This window comes from Phoenix dactylifera, unplaced genomic scaffold (genome assembly GCF_009389715.1).
Source record: "Phoenix dactylifera cultivar Barhee BC4 unplaced genomic scaffold, palm_55x_up_171113_PBpolish2nd_filt_p 000190F, whole genome shotgun sequence".
Taxonomy (NCBI): Eukaryota; Viridiplantae; Streptophyta; class Magnoliopsida; order Arecales; family Arecaceae; genus Phoenix; species Phoenix dactylifera.
Genome location: NW_024067717.1, coordinates 216,002 through 237,203, shown reverse-complemented (window position 1 = coordinate 237,203; position 21,202 = coordinate 216,002). Strand labels below are relative to the sequence as shown.

The 21,202-nt window shown below is 38.1% G+C and overlaps 3 protein-coding genes and 1 long non-coding RNA gene across 8 annotated transcripts; 3 read left to right on the top strand and 1 right to left on the bottom strand.

The window, feature by feature from the left end:
- The first annotated feature begins 1,443 nt into the window (after nt 1–1,443).
- LOC103721200 (transcription termination factor MTERF6, chloroplastic/mitochondrial-like) lies at nt 1,444–5,351 on the top strand. 5 transcript variants are annotated; one of them, XM_008811304.3, is made up of 4 exons: nt 1,444–2,753; nt 4,374–4,417; nt 4,497–4,649; nt 4,921–5,351. In XM_008811304.3, the coding sequence occupies exon 1, from the start codon at nt 1,509–1,511 to the stop codon at nt 2,691–2,693; it is 1,185 nt and encodes a 394-aa protein (XP_008809526.2). In that variant the 5' UTR covers nt 1,444–1,508; the 3' UTR covers nt 2,694–2,753; nt 4,374–4,417; nt 4,497–4,649; nt 4,921–5,351. The 5 variants fall into 5 exon arrangements, with proteins under 5 accessions (XP_008809526.2, XP_008809527.2, XP_038973138.1 ...); XM_008811305.3 differs by lacking the exon at nt 4,497–4,649; XM_039117210.1 differs by having other exon boundaries at nt 4,374–4,649.
- Nucleotides 5,352–7,479: 2,128 nt separating this feature from the next.
- Nucleotides 7,480–8,368, top strand: LOC113463654. The gene is made up of 2 exons (XR_005507493.1): nt 7,480–7,666; nt 7,935–8,368. It is a non-coding gene; the product is annotated as an uncharacterized LOC113463654 (long non-coding RNA).
- Nucleotides 8,369–10,598: 2,230 nt separating this feature from the next.
- On the bottom strand, nt 10,599–12,124 carry LOC103721199. The gene is made up of 2 exons (XM_008811301.3): nt 11,688–12,124; nt 10,599–11,594 (listed from the first exon to the last, which is right to left on the bottom strand). Exons 1-2 carry the CDS (start codon nt 12,050–12,052, stop codon nt 10,865–10,867), a joined length of 1,095 nt encoding a protein of 364 aa, XP_008809523.2. The 5' UTR covers nt 12,053–12,124; the 3' UTR covers nt 10,599–10,864.
- A 4,396-nt stretch (nt 12,125–16,520) lies between these two features.
- On the top strand, nt 16,521–17,882 carry LOC103721198. Its single transcript, XM_008811300.4, has one exon. The coding sequence runs from the start codon at nt 16,619–16,621 to the stop codon at nt 17,768–17,770; it is 1,152 nt and encodes a 383-aa protein (XP_008809522.2). The 5' UTR covers nt 16,521–16,618; the 3' UTR covers nt 17,771–17,882.
- The last annotated feature ends 3,320 nt before the right edge of the window (nt 17,883–21,202 follow it).

Below are 21,202 nucleotides of genomic sequence, written 5' to 3'. Positions count from 1 at the left end.
TTTATTAAGTTCATTGGAATGCATCTACTTTAGTCTGAGAGCAAATTCAAAGTATGTTCCGTTGGATCACATAGTACACAGACTCAAATAATATTGTTTTTTAAAAAAAATCCTCTCTTCCACGTAACGTTTTTTAAAACTAATATATCTGATATCATTAGTATTGAACATTATCTGTTTCTCCTTATAACCTGGTGTATGATAAAATTCAGAATTAAAGGCCAGGACTCTACTTGTGCACAGGGCAGTATAGAAGATGTGCCTTTGGAGCATGAACTTGAAGCAGTGCAAGCTCCCTTCCTGGCTCAATGGAACCAATCCGAATTACTCTTTCAGTGATCCATGCTGCCTGCTTTGAGGCTATTAGTGTTCAAGAAATTACAGGGCCTGTGTTGCCTAATTAGTTTAATGGAAATCTTGGCTTATTGAATATATAGTGGATTCTTTGCTTTGGAAGTGCTAGAATGAAGTTGTTTGAGTGAATTATATATCTATGCAGGTTGCTATTGGTTTCAATCTGATCAATGATGTATGCTTCAACTTGCGAAAGTCATGTCAAGAGTTCAACATCAATCTTGTCCCTACAGCTATCAATATCCATGCAAGCTGCCAATCAGTTGTTGCCTCCTCTTTACAGGAGACAAGTGCAGGTTAAACTGTGAGCATTTTCTTCTTCTATTTCTTGCGAGGCATTCATGCTGAAACATCTTCATTTCTTGATAGGTTTCAGTGTGCATTATGGGGAAAAGATTACCCCACCACTTGTTTTTAGAGATGCTTGGAGCAGCAGTTTGGCTTCTAGGGTTCTTCATGCTTGTTGATGCTTTGGTACTCATTTTTTATATATCATAACATACTTATGATTTTGTGCTAGGTTTGTAATTTGGATTCTTTAAAACCAATGTTGTAATATTGTGATCTTGTATTCGAACCTACCAATTGAAATTGCAGTTTTAGTTTATATGTTATTAATGTATAGGAAACTTTGATATTCAGTTTCGGAATTTGGCTTAGTCGAATTCCACCTTGCAAACCTCTAGTATATCTTAAAACCTTTAGAACATTGTTTCACATGGTAACAGAAATTTTGATTGACCCTGCTATTTTCTTATTGGAGCATGAGGTGGGAAATTAGTATGATCAGTTTTTTTTTTTTTTTTTCAGTCTTTTGATCAAGTCTTTACTTGTTGAAGTGTTTCATTTTCCTCATTTTATCATTTTACTTATTCATCATACTTTTTTAACGGTCAAGATCGATATAGCTAATTATATTTGAACTATTTTATAGGCGATTATGATATTTTTTAAAAAATAATTTATATTTGAATTTCCATGAATATATTTACTATAAATTGGTTTAACAAAAAGACCGATTGGACCGGCGGAACGTCGAAACTAAAGCGAGGACCACTGGCTGGTCCGGTCTAAACCGGCTTACTTCATAAGGGTTTCAGAAGGGGAGCGGCTTGGTACGGTCGCTCGCCCCTCCTTCTCCAAGAGACGGCGCGATGCTACCACTGGTCAAGCTCTCCTCCTCCGTTCTCCGCGGTGATAGCCCCAGGATCTTCGTCGCCTTCTTCCATCGCCGCCGCCTCCTCTCCACCGCCGACGCCGGCGCCGTCGCCGTCGCCGTCGCCCCCGGCGAGAACCCGTCGCCCAGACCGCAATTCATAGCTGAATACCTCGAGAGATCGTGCGGATTCTTTCCGGACAAGGCGGCCGAAGCAGCATGCAAGCACCTCCGCCGCATCAAATCCCCTGAACAACCGGACTCCGTCCTGGACTTCTTCAAAAGCCAGGGTTTTGACGATGCCGACATCAAAAAGCTCGTGTCTTTGAACCCCAGATGGCTCGGCCTCGACGTGGAGGAGACCTTGGCCCCAAAGTTCCGAGCTTTTCGAGATCTCGGCTTCTCCCATTCCGACATCATCCACCTTGTCCTCTCCAACCCCTCCGTCCTCAACCTCAGGTTCCAACAAAACATCCTCCCCAAAGTCGAGCTCTGGAGGAATCTCCTGGGCTCCAATGAGCTCTTGATGAAGTGGTTGAAGAAGAAACAATGGCTTTTCAGCTACAGCATCGAGAGGACGATCCTTCCGAACCTGTCCCTCTTACGGGCCTGGGGCATTTCAGACAAGAGGATCTCTATGGTCGCCAAGCTGCAGCCTCCGATTGTCTGCCAGAAGCCGGAATCACTGCAGGCTTTGGCCGATCGCGTCGAGGGGATGGGAGTACCCCGCCACTCGGGCATGTTCCTCTGGGCTCTGGTTACTCTCCAGAGGGTCAGCAGAACCACCTTCGAGGCCAAGATGAAGCTTATGAAGAGCTTGGGGTGGTCGGATTCGGAATTCCTCGCTGCGTGCCAAAAGGCACCTGCGTTCTTATCTAATTCGGAGAAGGCGATACAGAAAAAGATGGGATTTTTGGTGAAGGAAGCTGGGTGCGAGCCATCCTATGTCGCGAGACGCCCGGAGCTTCTCATGATGAGCTTGGAGAAGAGGTTGGTTCCCAGGTATCATGTCATGGAGATGATGAAGTCGAAAGGATTACACGGTGGGGCATTTCAGTTAGCTACCATTATGCAGTTATCAGAAAAGAATTTTATAGAGAAATTTGTTCTCTGCCACAAAGAGAAAGCCCCTGAACTGCATGATTTATATGTTTCTCTCAGCTGCAAGGGAGCTCCTTTGTAATTCCAGATTCAGAGATACAAAGAAAATGGCTTTCTTGACTCATTTAATATTACAAGTTTGGTAATAACCTTTTACTTCTTGAACAATTAGATTAACCATGATTTTGCAACTTTATTTGTAGAACTGATTTAGTTTTCAGATTGCCAGTTAACTGGCTCCTTTTGTGGAAAACCAACATGTTGTGTTAGGGAGTCGTATTCTTTTGGATGGGAAGGTGCAAGAAATTTGTTTATTAGTTTAGCAACTCAATGTATTTGTTACTACAAATTACCTTTATTTCATTTGATCCTACAAAAAACTATAGACTGATGGGTGATGATCTTTTCTTAGTCCAAGCAAATGTCATAGGTTTTTAGCTTTATCCAAAATACTCTGTTTATACTGGTGGGGGAACACATGAGAACACATTCAGTAGAGAAATACTAGATTTCTAATGATTGAAGGACTAGCTCTAAGAACTTAATGTATGGGTCCTTCTTATCTTCTGCCTTTGAACTGACTTAGAGTGTGAAAAGTTGTCTCTCAACATGCCTGTCATATACTTTCTTGAAACGCTTATTCTCATAAGCATGCTTGCGTTCATGCACTAATGCACTCTATAAGAAACTGAAGAGGAAAGGAGCAGAATGCTAAGAAACTTGTTGATGGAATGTTAGGCTCAATTTATTCGTTGATCCATATTAACGAGTATTGGAGCATATCTTGCTGATGTATGGTACAAGGATTGTTTGAGAAACTTATATATGCTACATAAAACCTCATATGAGATCAAAGTGTGTCATACTTGACTTCAAAGAATATATTGCAGAAACTAAGAGCATTGAGTTAAAGGGGTATACAAATGGTCAGAAAGACCTATGCTTTAAAAGACTTCAGACCAGGCTTATTAGCAAGTTGGATAATCACGTATGGTAGTCTTCATAGTATGAGTTAGTACAACAACAATATATTTTATTGCTTCAAATATATGTTGTTTTGGGTTTAATGTAGTGTTTAAAAAGTGCATTACATTGTAGAAGCATTTTCAATTGGTAACAGGTACTTGGATAAATTGCTTACCACCTGGGCGTTAAGATTGTCATATTTTAACATAGCCATCACCTGTCAAGATTTGTCCCAACTATCTGAGGCCATGCTACCTTTGATGTTATTTCAAGCTTATGGTAGGGGACATCCCTGCATTCATGAATGGTTACTTCAGATTCATTTTGTAATTTAAGTGGTTTTTCTTACTTGCTGCCAACCTAGCATCAACCCTCTACCATCTGTATCAAACGTTAATTTCTTGAAAACAATTGATAAATAAAGGATGATTGAGTAACTTTTGTACTAATTCAGTTGTCTGCTTGTTGGAGTGGTGCTTGATTATTTGGACAACATCTTAGGTCCACTTCCAAGGATTTGAGCAATTTAATAATGTTGCCTGTAAACTAGGGAAAAGGAATTAGATTAAACCTAATAATGAATCTTTGCTAATTTACCAGTCGTGACAAGCATCTTTCACGCATATGTAAAACTATGATATCTATGAGCCGTTTAGCTCTGCTATTTGGAATGAAAAGGAATAGTCATGTTAATGATCCATAGTCTTGAATGCCAAGAAGCCAAACTATAAGTTATGTATATCTCATCCGACACAACATGGGTGGCATAACTAATATCATCCCTATATTGTTGCAGTGAGGCTCGAGTAAACTTGCAAGGAAATGATGGCCAAAGGAACAGTAAGTGGCTTCTAGAGTATTAGTTAGCAACAAATGCTTTCCCTGCTATTAGCATTACCCATTTTTTTATTTTCTTCAGGGAGTTTTTGTCTCTGACAAGAATGAGTTCTCCTGGCTGTGATCAAACATGATTCATGACAATGGGTGCATTGCTAGCAGCATCAATTCCTTCAGGGAACCATCCAGTATCTTAAGCATATAATGCATGTCTGGTTGAAAGCTTCACTTTAATGTATGGTTGGAATCCTGCACAGCTACTTCTATGCATGATGGTCCAATGTGCATTTTAACCTTAGAACCTCACTATTTTCATGCATGGTTTAAGTTAAATGGATTGCATTTCTAGTCTGAGAGTGAAGCCTAAAGGAGAAGATGGTTACACAATGTATCAAATGGCCATCTACTTTTGTATTTCAGTTCCAGTTTTCTTCTTTCACCTAGCTTGTTTCCTCAAAGCAGGGTCAGCTTTGTTATGACGTAATACTCCATTCAATCAATTGCAGGACACTACTCTTTTTTCATGCAAGATGGTACAGAACACGTACACCCCCCAGAGAACAAATTTGGACCCAAATCAATCTCAGATGCTTCTCTGAGGAACTATCTGATCTCCTCTATCAGTTGATACTGTTTAGGAGTTTGATTTTAATCTTAAAGAATTTGCAAGTCCCATATCCTATGCTGACTTTTCAATCAGACTGAAATATAAGGTAACAGGACGGTATGAATGGTAGCACACCCAAATGTCTTGTTTCTAGCACCAGTACAGGGTCCATACCATGTGTCAATATCCGGTGCCATACCATTCCAGCAAAAATCGTTGGTATGAGGTCCAATTCCGGTATATGAAATCTTGTTGAACAAATTTTGGTCTGGATGATATTTAATTTATTTTCTCATATCTCTTAAAAGGAATCAGTCTGAAACTTTTCTGCAATGCCGATCTGTTGTTGCAGTCTTTCCTTTCGAGTGCAAGTGAAAATTTGTGGGCATGTGTTTTCTCCAATTGGACTAATTCTACAGTACTAGGATATGGACGCCACTTTGTGCATATTCCAGGTCTCAAAATAAGTTGTAATATTTGGAAGTAGATATGGATTGTTGTAACTTCATAATGCATCATAGCCTTGTATCAGAATATTTAGGTTGTCCATGCTATGTCTGTTGAACATTCAGAAAGTGTAAATATAGTAATTTTGCAGTGTTGTGATCAAGGTTTTAAATATTGATATTGAATCCTATACCTTTTTTCATTGCAATGGTTATGGTACTTGTACTGAGATATACTGGAACTAATAGTTTCAAAAAAAAAAAAAAAAAACTATTGTATCGACCAGTACGATAGATCGATACTATCATTATACATTGGTGTAGATTGGCAAGGTCAGTAAATACTGGTACAAATTAGTGTGGTTGGTACATATTGGTATAATTGGTTATCGGTGAACAGTATGCTACCTATTGTACCATCTCGTTTTGGCAGTTTTTGAAGCTATGGTTGTGATATATTTTTGGAAGTTCAATATTAGTGAGAGATGCTGTTTTTTTTGCTATTTAAATCCATTTTCAGAAAGAACATATCTTGATATGATAAGGGCCAGGTAGAAAATGCCTATTTTAAGAAAAAAATATTTTTTTGATGTAAAAAAAAAAATTGTTACTTTTTTTAGCTTTTTGGAAATAACATCTTATGTATAATGTTGAACTAAAACTAGTGATATATGGAAATTGTTACTATTAATATGACTGAAGTAAGAATCAGGTCTCTGGGAAAAAGAAAAAAATTGGTAAGCTTTATGCCTATCCACTAGGTCCAGGTTGGTGGAATTTTGATAAGCTTCTGCCATATTTGAGTTGGATCAGTTTTAGGTTAGGTTCTTGCACTTCCTCTGACAAAAGAATACAGTGATTAAGAATGAAGTAGGCCAGCCACAACATAGATTAGGGTTTATCCAAGCGAAGTTGGCAGCTTTCTTTTATCTGGATTAATTGGAGCTAGTCATGTCTATGAATCCCATGAAGGTGTCTCTGGATTGTCCAAAATTTGTTATGTACGTACTGGATTCATTTCTCTGGATTATGTATGTATGAAGCACAATCATTTCCCTTCCTTCTCTTGCTCATCCTTTCAGATGTTGCTGGATCCAGAAGGATTTTCCTAAGCTGTCTCTCAAGATCCCAACAAGGGTATTTTGAAAGGGAAATGCTTATGAAACTAATTTATGTATCTTAAGTTAAGTAATTAGTCATAAAGTAACTTTTCATTTCTTTCTTGAATATAGAGTATTATTATTTCATCATATTAATAGAACAATAATTTAAAAAAAATATTTCTGCTCAACTGACATATTATTGAGTTCCTTAACTGATTTGATAACGATATGTACTTCAATATAATAAAATTTAAATAAATAAGGGTAACTTTATTTTGTGAATGGATTTGAGGTGGATTGGCGGCTAGGAGCTATATTATTCAGATATTGTGATTTAGTCGATAGTACACATTACTGGCATTTAAACAAAAATATTAGCACAGCACTAAGGAATGATTTATATATCAAGAAATCCTTAAAATATTTAAAAGGATCTAATATTGGGCATGCATCATAAACCATTAAGCATTGGATGCGGCGGCAAAGAAGTTGTTCAAAATACGTTGCCAACTAACTTGAATTCAACCCCCAAATCTTGGTTTTAGATCCAAAACGACTTAGGAAATGTGCTAAATAATTTTTGTACAGTTGCTGACCTCTTGTGGGGTAACAAATTAGTTCATCGAGCTGATGTGGCAGCAGGTCGGCGATATGGTCAATCACTAACTTCCACAGCCAAAAAATCTATGGACTTAATGGTGATTTGGTGGGTGATCTTATGATGCTGGCTAGCACAGATTTGATTCCTCTAGAATCTAATATTGGATTTGATGATTCGGTCCGATTCGAATCCAATCCGGTCAACATACACCACCAAACCTTACCCCAGGGTTATACAAACTCTGAAAGCTTAGCGGCAAGAGGCATGCCCCAATCTCACGTGATATTCGACCATGAAATGATGCCTCCTTCCATTGCCCCCGTCGCTGATCCGGCGAGGTTCCCTCTCCCAAGCCTCATTTCATGGCCGAATATCTTGTGATCTCATATGGGTTCTTCCCTATTAAGGCTTCCAATTTGTGAAACCACCACCTCTCTTCAAAGAAGCGGCCTTAGTTTTCTAAAATCCCATAACTGGATCTTGGAACCCTAGATGGTACTCTATCCTATTAAGTTTATTGCAGAATTTTTTGATCCCATAATTAGTTCAGATTGCTTAAGCTAATTGATCCCATGATTAGATCAGATAGCTCAAGGATTCTTGATCCCCTAATTCAGATTGCCTCCTCTCCGATGCTTGTATCTCATCATTTTGATTGCTAAAGTTTCAATTTTTATCATGGAAAACTTGGCCGACTGCGGCTATTGGGAATTTCTTTCTGGGTTGAATGTTTTCCTCCATCTGTTTCCTGCTCTCCTCGCAGGCTGGCAAATCGATCTTTGTTTGACTGCAGCCATTGGGAATTTCTTTCCGTGTCGCAGGCCACTGGGCAAAATCGATGGAAGCTGTGGATTTTTTTCACTAAGTAGAGGTTAATTTCTAAGCGCATGTGTTTATATGGAGAGAAATTGAGAAATTTCTTCAAAAGTTTGTTCTCTGCCATAGGGAATATTCATGAGCAGTCATTATGGATTTTGTTTTTAACATTCATTTTCTGATACAGCGACTATATTTCTGTGGATAATTGGAATGTTGTGGACATCCTATGCGTCGTGCCAGAAATCTTGCAGTACAATATTATATAGACTCATATTTCAAATCCTCTATGAACAATGTAACTTGGTGTACTCTCTGGAAAAAAGAGAGAATAAATATTGAGAAGGTAATGTAAAATTCCCTGGTCATGCTAAACTTTTTTATTTTTTTTATGAGCTATTTAAGGTGTGGTTGATTAAGACAGTGAAATGATCATCATTAGTAAGGAGCAAGGAGTTTTTATATGATATCTTACTAAAATTTGCAGGTTCGGTTCATATGTTATCACTGTATGCTTTGTTTTGGTTTTGAAAAATTAGTATAATTTCATCCTGCAAGCTTATGAAATGTACCAAGAAAAATTATGTCCAAGTTGAGCTATATGTGTTCTGAACTTGTCTAAACTGCTTGATTGATTTTATAATTATGCTGCATGACAGGAAAAACTGATCATCTAGATCAAAAATATCTTGAAGCAAGAAAGGCACATAGCCGATAATACGAACCATATGTTTGGAAAATCTCGTCCCCTCATAGAAACCTGTCCTAACAGCATTAGCAAGCATCAACAAGTTTTTTGGTTCTGTCTCTAACTTATGGTGATCTAGTTGTCGTTGTGTCCTCGTCTGAGAGATAATACACCCACATAATTTTGTTTATGCCGAAATAGGATGCCAATTATTCAGAAAATTTGATTTAATAAATCTAGAACAAATATCAAGAATCAAATAGTCAAACTCATGATCAAACCAAATGGCATCTCAGATAAGTATGAATTGAGCTGCTTTTTCACATCTTCACTAAACAGCTTAAGCTAATATCGGTGTAGTAACTTCTGGATGATTTACGGCATCAACTACTAACTACAAGAGGCCATAGAGTACATTGAATGGTTCTACAAAAAGAACAAGTATACTAAGCTCCAAGTATACGTTTTAGTAGCCTTTACTTAAGTTGTTATTCCATGGAATAGCTATACAAGCAGATTACGATAAATTTTAGATCACCAAGCCACGTTTTAGATCACTTTTGACTGTCATGATCTCAGAGATGATAATATCTAAATGAAGGAAAAAAAAGATCACCATGAGAGATGCTCTTGAGACAATTAATGGGGAAAAAACAAATGAGGAGTAAGCTCACATAAACCTATGCCTGGAGAACTGACATAAATACGACTAGACTTAAGAATGTGACATGCTGATATCACCCATTATTTGGTCAAAAATAACAAAAATATCCATATCTATATTTGCATATAGGAGTGATACAATTTGTGAAATGTGGCTAATGGGGCCTTAAAAAATCATCTTTTCAAGAAATTTGGATTGTGTCCATTCAAAAGGAATCGTTTTGACCTGGAATTGATGGTATCTATTAAATGAAATCCGAATTTCAAACTTAAACAAAAATGGAGACTCGCGAATATATTGAATAGTTCCAACTAAAACCTAGAGATTTTAGAGGAGATGACACGTAAGTTTGTATAACATTAACAAGAAATCACTCGCTTTACAATAAACTGTTTGAAAGCAACACTATATCTCATTCGACATGAAACTGGCTCTAGCAGTATAACCATATTTGCAGACTTCTCGATATTAAGGGTTCCTTTGTTTACCTTGCTAATGCATACCAGGTCAATCAAAAATCAACATCAGCTAGATCTACATTACAAACTCAAACCCTGGTATGTATCCAGATTTAGTTATGTCGACCTATGACAAGCAATTCTTTTATTTGTAATTCACAGTTTGACACTGCCGGTTTGCATCAATAAAATAGAAAACAACACCACCAACCTTCAGTAAGCAAAGTAGTTCATACACAAAACATGGTCTTACAATAAGAGAACAAGGCAAGGAACAACCCACACCACAGACACAGGTGAAACATAAAGCATAATTCCTATACCAAAACATATAGAAACAAACCAATAGACAAATAAACCAATAGAAAACATAAAATATAGCAATGGAAAATATTTTAGCATAACAGTCCATGTTTCATGGCACAATCAGAATCAAACATAAGTCTGCCATTATTTGGTGTTCCACAAGAGCTCATGCTGAAACAAGCCTTTTTTTAAAAAGGTTACTGATTTTGAACAAAGAGTTGAGCCCACTGCTGTGCAAAAACACTATCATATCCTTTATGAATAACTTAAAATTGGAAATTTAGAACTTCAATTAGGCATGCATCCCAGATAGAGGATAGCATTCATGTTCCTTAACATGCAACCTCCAATAACATGAATAAGTAGTTGCCATGTAATTCATCAAAAGTAGCTTTCTCTTGAAAGAAAAGTACAACTACAAATCTTTGACATTTTCATTGGAAAATTTGATACTGAAAATCCCAAAATTTTCAAAGAACAATAAATTTTAGTAACAGGGGTGTACATTAACATCTTCAATCAACTGTTGAACTACAATCTTTTCGGATTCTCTTTTATACAATTGTCTAATTCACTGTCTTGACGCATAAATCATCGAAACAACACTCGCTAAGAGGTCGATACACAAATCATATAACTTTAGCTAAACATGTTTGGATAACACCATTGCCAATACAATCACTAAAAGAGTCAAATGCAATACCTCATTGCATTCCCCGGAGGACGCAAAAAGAAGTCCTTGCACATCAGAATACCCAAAGTTAGGTGGTGCTTCCCTTGCCACATGCAGCAAGATACATCTCTAACAGTCCTGGAACCTTCTCCTTGTGTGGGATGACATACTTCTCCATGAACAATTTCTCCGAAGGACTCATAACAGTGCTGAACTGCTTTGTCCCGCAAGGCACCCCGCTCGCCTCCAGCATCTGCATGACTCGATGCCGAGGTTTCAGCCTCCTCTCCAAGCTATGCATCAAGAGCTTTGGACGGAGAGCAACTTGTGATGGCTCGTAACCAACTTCCTTCACCAGAAAGGCCATCCTGGCCGACAACATTTCCTCGGAATTTGTTACAAATAGTGGGCTCTTGCAGAAGGCAGCAAAGAATTCGACTTCTGACCACCCGAAACTCTTCATGAGTCGCAGTTTGGCATCCAATTTGGCTTCGCTGATGAGGTTGATAGCCCAGAGAGCCCACAAGAACATCCCCGAGCTGCGGGGTACTCCCATCCTCTCGACTCGCTCCATCAAATCTCCGAAATTTTGGGGGCTTCGGAGGATTAAAATGGGGGACTTGCGCAATACCAAAGCCGTCTTTTGATCCGAGATGCCGCATTCCCGCAGCCTTGAGAGGTTGGGCATGACGGTCTTCTCAATGCTGGTGCTGAGAAACCGTGAGTAGTTCTTGAGGAGCTTCGAGAGGTGGTCTTTGGAGCCGAGGAGGCGCGCCCAGAACTCCAACCGGGGCTGGATTGTGCGCTGAAGACTGAACCTGAGAAAAAGGGAATTGTAAAGGAATAGATGGGTGAGGTCTGAGTCGGAGAAGCCCTGATCCTGGAAAAATCGGAACTTTGGGGCCAGGAACCTTTCGGCATCGTAAGCGAGCCATCTGGGGTAGCAAGATACGATCTTTCTGAGACTCGTGTCGTTGAAGCCTCGGCTTCTCATGAATCCGAGGAAGGCGTCTGGCTTCTCGGTGGATTTGAGGTGGGCGAGGGATTTGGAGGCTTTGGACGCCTCGGTGGAGGAGAGGCCGCACGAGTTGATGAGGTATTCGACCACAAAATGGGGTCGTCGAGACGATTTCTCCCCATCACCGGCGGCGGCCGTGGAGGAGGAGAAGAAGAAGAGGAGGCCATCAAGGCGGTGGTGCCGGAAAAGGAGGAGGGGGCTATTGGTTCTGGAGCCACTACGGCCGAGGAAGGCGGAGGAGAGCTTGGCCGGAGACATCGCGTCCTCCCCGGGACTGGGAGAAAAGGAGAGTAACCGCACCGCAGCCTTCTGCTAGGATCCATCCAAACCCCACGCCCTTCGTTATCGGACCGCTTAAGTGAACCGGAATGTCCGGTTCAGTGTTGATCTCCTGTACCCGACCCAGCTCCGATCCAATCTGAAAGGAGGGTTTAGATTAATACATCGAACCTTTGAACCGGATGTTCCCTATCCGTCTGGTCGTTTTTTTTCCTAACCTAAATGGCAGTACTCATATACGTATTTGTAAGAAGCCAGTGTACCAAAAAAATAAAAATAAAAACTTTGACCCTAGGAAAGCCTGGCCACTGGAGTAACCCAAGTAACTTGGTTTCAAAGCATTTATGATCTAAATATACTCAATAAAATTAAAAAGAAAATCCCACTACGCACTCCAGCCACCACGTAGAGTTAGATGAGATACTTTCCTTATTTCAAACCTATTTAGATTATAATAGAGCAATTTTATTATTGTGTCAGAATCTCCTCTCCAAATATATTAATTCCACAGTTAGAAAACTGATAAATTCAAAATAACATTTGACTCATTCATCGGTTGATCTTTAAAATGAATACAATAATGGCGAACGTATCAAGTTCAATCTATTGCATTGATATCCATCTAAGATGGTGTTTGATGATCCAAATAGAATCACCAGAATCATCTAGATCAATGCATTTTGTATGCTATATTTTAGTGATTAAATATCTCTAGATATTCATAACAGATTCAAGGATCACCGACCATATAGTACCAAAACTACTCCTAATATATTCCATCAAAATATATCTATTAATCATATAAAAATATGATAATAAATTATTAATCCTATAAAAATATAATAATTGTTATTATAGAATTAATATTTTTATTCATACTAATAATATATTATTATTTTAATATCAATATTTACTTTGATTAAAAAATAAGGCAAATACAAGTACCATATCAAATAATTTTATAATATAAATATAAATTACAATAATATATTTTTATTATAATTTTCAAATATAATTTAATAATAATATGACAATAATATGATTAACAATATATTATAATATTATATATGTAATATCAATATAATATATATAATATTAATATAATAAATTAATGGTACATTAATACATCAATTTTTCTCGCTGGACTCAGAGGCATTTTCGTTCTCAATTTTTAAGCCAAGATTACTATTTTATGATAATGTTGGATATCCAACCTTAAGGACGGATATTCTATCATTAGGTTGGACGGTGATTTGAGGAGTAGAGATAATTTAGGATCACTGCTACGTGGAATCACTTCTGTGTAACTAAATATGATGATCTCATTACTTTTACTCATATCATCTTTAATCTTAAAATGATCATCCCATGCCAAATGCCTTTGAAAGTAACTCCAAAGAGTCCTTTGCGATCGCAAGTTCCTAATGGTTTGAAAGTTTTGGTGGTTGAGGACCTATGGGCCATGCGAGATCCAACACTCCAAGCAGGTTATCTCGAGTTCTACCTCCTTCGAGGGCTCTAACCAAGCAGCCAAGTTAGGGGAGAAGGGGACTATCTACTAAGTAGGCTCCAATGCAGAATTTTCCGACAACCACCAGTTCTCTACTTTCCAATGATCATTCAGTTTTATCTACACTCCAACAAACAGTGAATGACGATGTGAATGTCCCTTTAGAAGTGAGTGGAAATCACCCATATGAGTGGATCATCCAAGCTCTCTTCTACTTCAACACTGCCTGACCTCGGTTACGCAATGCAGTATGGTTCTTTGTCATTTCTTTGATCTGTGACTTCAAATAAAACAATTTCCTAAGCAGTTTTTTCAACAGATATAGAAACAATCTGGAGATCATTTTCTTATTAGATTTGTAGAGGATCAGAATATAGAATGTTATTACACTCCATACTGGACTTCTAACAAACTCTAAAAACAACAAAATGCATACTTTGTACTAGACTCCTCTAAGTTGGAACACCATTAACTACTGAGGAAACAGTCATCAGAATCACAAGAACAGTGGAGAAACTTGAGGTTTTATTTTTCAAAGTCATCAGAAATGTTTGCTTTGGGAGGAGAGGAGAAAACCATCCTAAGTTATAATTAACCTGTTCCAAATACTAGAGGTACACCACCAAGGATACGAACCCATGACCCCAGGTTGCTAAGCTGACGGGTGCGACCACCAGGGCAATCCCCTGTTCACAACAGCCATGACCAATGCTAGGTTTGGTGAATTTTCAGGAAGAGACACATCCCCAACATCAACTGAAAGTTCCACAATGAAGCTGACATAGTAGCAAATATTTAAAGCATAAAATGTGCAAACTGCATTATTATCTAACAGCATGGTCAAATAGGCTAAGGCTGTCGATTGCTTCTAGAAATGTATTTCTAGGAATAACATTGACAAGCATGGGCAAGCTTGGTGATTCTAATTCTTATAGTGTGCATTAGAACCTTCTGATGATTCTGCTTCAGAATGCCTGGTAATTGGGGGACTGGAGAAAGAGAAAAGATGCCCTAAAAATTACATGTTAACTGCCCACTTGAGTAGAGTTCTGGAGTCTCTCACCATCAAGCATGGAGAATTTAACTGTGTCAGCAGTTTATCAACAACCTGGGCAAATAATTCAAAAAACTTTGTTTTAATACAACTATGGAATATAATACACAAAAAATAATGGGTCAAATTTATTCTTAAATTTAGATGAATATGTTTGACGTGGTAATTACATATTTCCATTACATTAGGTCTACCCATAACCACAAAATAGCTTGTCCGTAGTTGAATGGCTTCATCAAAATTCTTAACTGCACAAGCCACGGAGTTCATGCTCAAGCGACTATTAACTGAAGTAATCTGACAAGTTCAACAGCATTCTAAAAGGTGCCCTCTGAAATGGAGTGGCGATTACTTGCTTCAGAGGTTTTTGCCTTGTAGAATGGATCCTCCTGCATTAATTTCATCTCACATCCAAAAAAATTTCTCATATATATGCTGAATTTGAATGTCCTTCTTCCTGGAGGATACCTGGTTAGTGTTGAAACAGGTACAGAATTGCCAAAATTTGCTTCTACTGATGCTTTGCACTTGGTTTTCGTCTTGGTGATATGCAGAGATCAGGGATGACCAGCAAACTGACCAGCTAACACAATTAATGAATGCTGATGGCACTTAAACACCTTCTCCTAGTAAAACAAATGTAAAAATAAAAACAGCTAATGCAGCACCCCTTCCTTTTCAAACAATAGTGCTTCAATGAAACACGACATGGAATAAATTAATTCGACGTGAATTCCAGACTTTAAAGATCAATTTTCAGACTTGTTTCTAACCAATTAAGACAAGCAATATCTTTATTTGCTGTTTGCAAGCCTGTTTACATCGATTCACTTACATCACATGAAATATACAATTACTAAATGGTTGAGTCTTTCAGGAAACAAAGACAATTTACCAATAAAAAGAAGGATAAAACAGCCCACGTATCACAAGGAAAATTCATTTGTACATACTACTTCTGCAAAACTATTTAGTAGCAGAGTGCAAGATGTTAATATTAGATATTCTGGTTCACTACATTATCATTTTCCTTTCGCTAAGAAGCATAGTGCATTTTGTGGTGCTGGCCTCATCAAATATATGTTTTGCTACAACTTGAAATTGCACAGGATGACAAGAAGTTCCTGCTGAGTAAGCAAATAAAGGCTCAAATAGAAGTTATGCTGATGCAGAAAACTTCCTACAGATCTAAGCTGGAAATTGCAGTTCCTACTGAAAGGTCTTTGCTAACTTTATAAGTAGTTGCAGCTTTGTAATTCATCAAAAATATCTTTCTCTTTAAAGTAAAGATTGTTAAAGTACAATTACAAATCTTCAACATCTCATTGTAAAATTTGATAGCGAATATTCCAAAATTTGCAAACAAATAATAGATTTTAGCAACGTAGACCTACATTCGCATAATCAACCAACTGTTAAGCTACCATCTTTCCAGATTCTCTTCTGTGCAATTGTCTAATGCACTGTCTTGACACATACATTATTGATTCGACAATCACTCAGATATTGATATAAGAATCATAAAATTTTTTATATAAAATATTTTATTTTAATCTATGATTTTTTTTGGTAATGGAAGTTTAGTTGTATAAAAAAAAAAGGATATGTGAAACATCTAACCAAGGAAGGTGAATTATTTTTTTTATTTAAGTAGAATTTTAGAGAAGATATATATTTTTCTACAGTGGGATTAGAGAACAAGAGTCTAATTAATAAAGAATTCATGACATTTTGATTTTTGTATAACTTTTTTCAAATTTTTACTAAATTTTGGAAAGGGCAGCACTTTTTCTTCCCTAAACCCTCGAGAGGTGGAGAGAGAGAGAGAGAGAGAGAGAGAGAGAGAGAGAGATCAGTATTAGAAAAAAAAAAAAACCTCAAATATATGGTTAGGGTTCAGCCGGAAGTATAAGCTGGTAAGGCGCGGCTGCCACCTCCTCCGTTTTTACCTGCTTCGCCTCCAAAGGTGAAGTACAGGACGATGCCGAAGCTCTCCTCCTCCCTTATCATCCGCTCCTTCTATCTCCCCTACCTCGTCGGAGCCGTCCACTTCCCCTCCACCTTCACAACCACCGTCGCAGCCGCTGCCGGAAAGCTATCTGCCGAGCCTCATTTCATGGCCGACTACCTCGTCGCCTCCTGTGGCCTCTCCCTGGAGAAGGCGGTGGAAGCCTCGAAGAGCCTCCGCCGCATCAAATCCCGTCAACAACCCGACTCCGTTTTGGATTTCTTCAAAAAACACGGTTTTGATGACTCCCACCTCAAAAAGCTTGTATCTTGGAACCCCAGATGGCTCGCCTTCAACGTGGAGGAGACCCTTGCCCCAAAGTTCCGTGCTTTGCATGACCTCGGCTTCACCGGCCCCGACCTGACCCACGTCGTTATGTCGAACCCCGTCGTCAGCAACCATAACCTCCACCGCATCGTCTCTAAGATCCAGGTGTGGAGAGACCTTCTTGGTTCTGATGAACATTTGAAGAAATTCCTCAAGGGAAATCAGTGGCTTCTCGGCCACAGCGTCGAGAAGACGATCCAGCCCAACCTCTCGGTGTTGAAAGACTGCGGCATCTCAGACCAGAGGATCACGCTGGTCTTGAAGAAGCATCCGAAGTTCATCCTCCAAAAGCCTGATGCATTAAGGGCATTGATTGATCGTGCCAAGGGGTTGGGAGTTCTACCGGGCTCGACGATGTTCCACTGGGCTCTCTGGGTTCTGTACAAGGTCGGCCAGGAGAAGTTCAATGCCAAATTGGAGGCCATGAGAGGCTTTGGTTGGTCAGAGGCCGAGTTCCTTGCTGCATTCCGGAAGGCCCCTGGTTTCTTGACAGGTTCAGTAAGCACGATGCGGGAGAAGATGGATTTCTTGGTGCAGCAGGCAGGCTGTGCCCCGTCCTATGTTGCACGCCACCCAGTGCTTCTGACGCTGAGCTTGGCAAAGAGGCTGGTTCCAAGAAATCGATACTTGGAGGCTTTGAAGTCAAAAAAGTTGCATGGTGGAGAATATGATGTGTACACGGCCATGGTGTGTGCAGAGAAGAGGTTCTTGGAGTATTATGTCCTCCGACATGTAAATAAGTTCCCAGAGCTCAATGAATTGTATGCTGTGAGTCTTGAAGGGAGAAATGCTCTGTAGTTCTGTACAATAAAATGGGCAGCTTGACGTTTTCCTCCTATCATGTTCTTAGGTATCACTTCTTTACTCTTTGAACATGAACAATGCATATGAACCCGTAAGTGGATTGATACAATTTCTAGTAATTGTTTATTCATTTGCAGGTATAATACAATGTGTGACTTTTGAAAAGAAAAAAATAAAATCTCAAATTAATCTCCCAGGATATAGGTACAGTCAGTTGTTTGTGGAACACTATGTTATTCATGAATCTAACAAGCAATGCGAGGCCTACAATTGAACTTGAATCATTTTAGTCATAATTGTGAACAGAAGAGTTTTTGCATATGAATCCATGGTTGTGTTTATTTCTGATGCAAGAGAGTGGATTCCTGCTTACGGAATCTTATCATTAGCTGTTTGCTAGTTGTGGATGAAACTCGAGACGGGTTGCATTGTCGGCAGGTATCTTACTACAGAGCTTGACACATCCTGCTTTGGTAATTGAAACTATCTCATAGATTTCTGCATTTGAAATTGCTATTGTTCACTATTAGAATCATATGCAGATCCCTAAATTACATCATATGTAGGTGTTTTTACTATTGCTTCAATAAAAACCTAGACCACAAAATAAGTATTTTGGACAATATTGAGTTTCTGATGTATAGCTAGGAGAAGAGGTTGTTTCCTTGGCATCAGGTCATGCAGATGTTGAAGCCAAGAGAGTTGCCTAGCAGAGAGCTTAAGCTATCTTGATCATGAGTTGTTTGGAGAAGGTGCTCGAGTGTCCAGAGCAAGGAGAAAGTTCCAAGCTTCTGGAGATGTGGATTACTGATCATGACAGGTAATGCCTAGTCTAGGTTTGGATAGGGGCATGCATGGGTCGGGACGGGTTGGTTTGGAGATATACTGAAACCAAATCGATTTAAATCGGTTTCCTAAAATTGAAACTGAAACCAAACGACCATCTACAAAACTACTTGAAACCGACCTAGAAATTTGGTTTGGTTTAGTTTGGTTTATCAAGTTAATGTTCAGTGGTTTGGGTTAAATGGGCTGGCTAAATCTAAACATAAAATTATCATTTTATATAGGGTTGATGTTCAATGGACTAGGCTAATCCAAACATAAAAATTTTATTTTATATATAGAAGAAATATAAATAAAAAAATAAAAATTGAAATATATACTTATATATTTATGGGGTCGTGTTAGTTCGGATTGAATTGGTTTCCTAAAAACTCTTAACCAAAAACAAATTGGATTTTTCTGGTTCAAGCCTTTCTCAAACCGATACCAAACCAGATTTAGAAAAAAAAAACAAATAAAACTGGATTGGAAGGACCGATTTGGATCAGGTTTGCAGTTCAGCCGGTTTTTTGCACACTCCTAGGTTCTGAGCCCTCTCATGAGAACTCAGGTGTTACTCTTCTCTCCTTGAGCAACTTATGTTATATGAGAATTATTATTGTTTTTATTCTTCATTGCTATCTGTGTGCATGCATACCTGATGAAGAATCATATGACTATTTTGCAGTTGTGAATTTAGAGTAGTTTACATTGCTGCAGGAAACTTTGTTTCTATTGACTGATTTTTTAGGCTTTACGTGGAAAATCATAATTTCTTAAGTATCCATAATATTTTAGTTTTGAAATTAATGATTGTGTTTTAATAGAAAGTAGGTATTTGTTTCTTTAAGAGACATGTTTTGGGAATGAAGGCCAAATCATATTTTGAGCATCAGGGCATAATTGTGTACTTGAAAAACTCTACTAAAGAATAGGCCTTTCTTTTCATGAGTGATTTTCTGAGATTTCAAAACATACCCAAACACCTACTGTACAAAATCAAAAGCTCCATATTTGAGAGAAAAGGTGGTGTCACAAAATATCACAGTTTTGGAATACATCCAAACAATTATATGTTTTAAATTTTTTATACTTGTAACTCTTCCATGAATATTTGTGGGGTCATCTGAGATTCTATTTTACCAGGCCAAGCAATAATCTGAATGCAAAAATACATATACTGAAGAGTCATCTCTCCAACATCAAGATAGAGTTGATTGTTTTCCCTAGCATTATTTGTAGAAGTTTGTGTTATACGTTTTCAAGTTGATGTTTTTTGTTATTTTGTCCTAGTTTGTTCTTGAATTTAATAAGGAATGACCGAGTCTATAGTTGAACTAATATTAAATATTCATCATAACTGATTTTTTTTTGTATTTATGTAACTGGACCATCATGTAGTATATAATATAAGCAGGATTAGGTTGTTAGTTATGGTCTAACTATCTATAACGCTGAATATAAAGTGTATTGCTATATTTTATACTACAAATGAATCTTGAGACAAGTGTAACTGTCAAAGAGCATCTTATGGCAGCATCTGCTCCGATTATAATGGGTATCACAATTGATTCCTGCACCAAGATTTGCTGTTATGCATCATTAATCATTCACCGAACTTGCGTAGGCCTATTATTTGTATTTGCAATGTCTTTGGGCAGACCAACTGTACTCATAATTCTTTTTGCAGATGGAAACTCTAGGACATCAAGTAATATACACTGTATGCTAATACCAAATCAAGTCAAGCAAATGCTTCCTTTGGAATATTATATAGCTAATGTCAAGGATCAGATTTCTGGCGATGAATGTATAACATGGATAAAATCTTGTTATTATGATTTGATAAAGTCCAACTCTGAGGAACTAAAATAGTTTATAAGCTAGTGTGACTCGGTTCTAATTTATTTACATTTGCATTAATTATTGTATCAAAGAGAAATCAACTAACTCGACTAACTTGTTTAGCTTTCTGAGTCTTTCTTTCCCTCTTGGAAAATGTTGAGGTCTTCTTAGAAGATGATTTTGCAAATTATTTGTTTTCTAGCAGAGATTTATTTGTTTTATAGTATGTGTGTGTGTATTTGGTATAATTCCAGTATAAATTTGAGAAATGAGTATGATATATTAGATCCTCTTTTGAGATGGATTCTTGCAAATCCGGACTCCTACACTGTGGCATCCAATTTGTTTTTGCTATAATCTGGACCTTGTCTGCTGCAATTCAGAGACTTGGATCCTAATCAAATCGATCTTAGAATAGAAGGCGCGTTCCAAGCTTTATTAGCGAAAGCCGTATTCTGTAGAGCTCTATAGACAAAAGTCCACTACCTACAGCAATGCCAAATGGAGCCTTCCTTGGCATCTATGTCATGAAGATATTGAAGTCAAGAGATGCCATCAAATCTTTGGTTAAGGAGAGGTATGTTACCCCACACAAGGACAAAGTTCCAAGGAGATGCCATCAAATCTTTGGTTTTCAGGTATAGAAGACAGAAAACTATCACCTGCTCTCTTTCTCATTGACCTCCATCGACTCAGGTATGACTGTCAACCCCTTCAGCAATTGCCTGGGCATCACTTTTCTGATCCTTTCTGAGT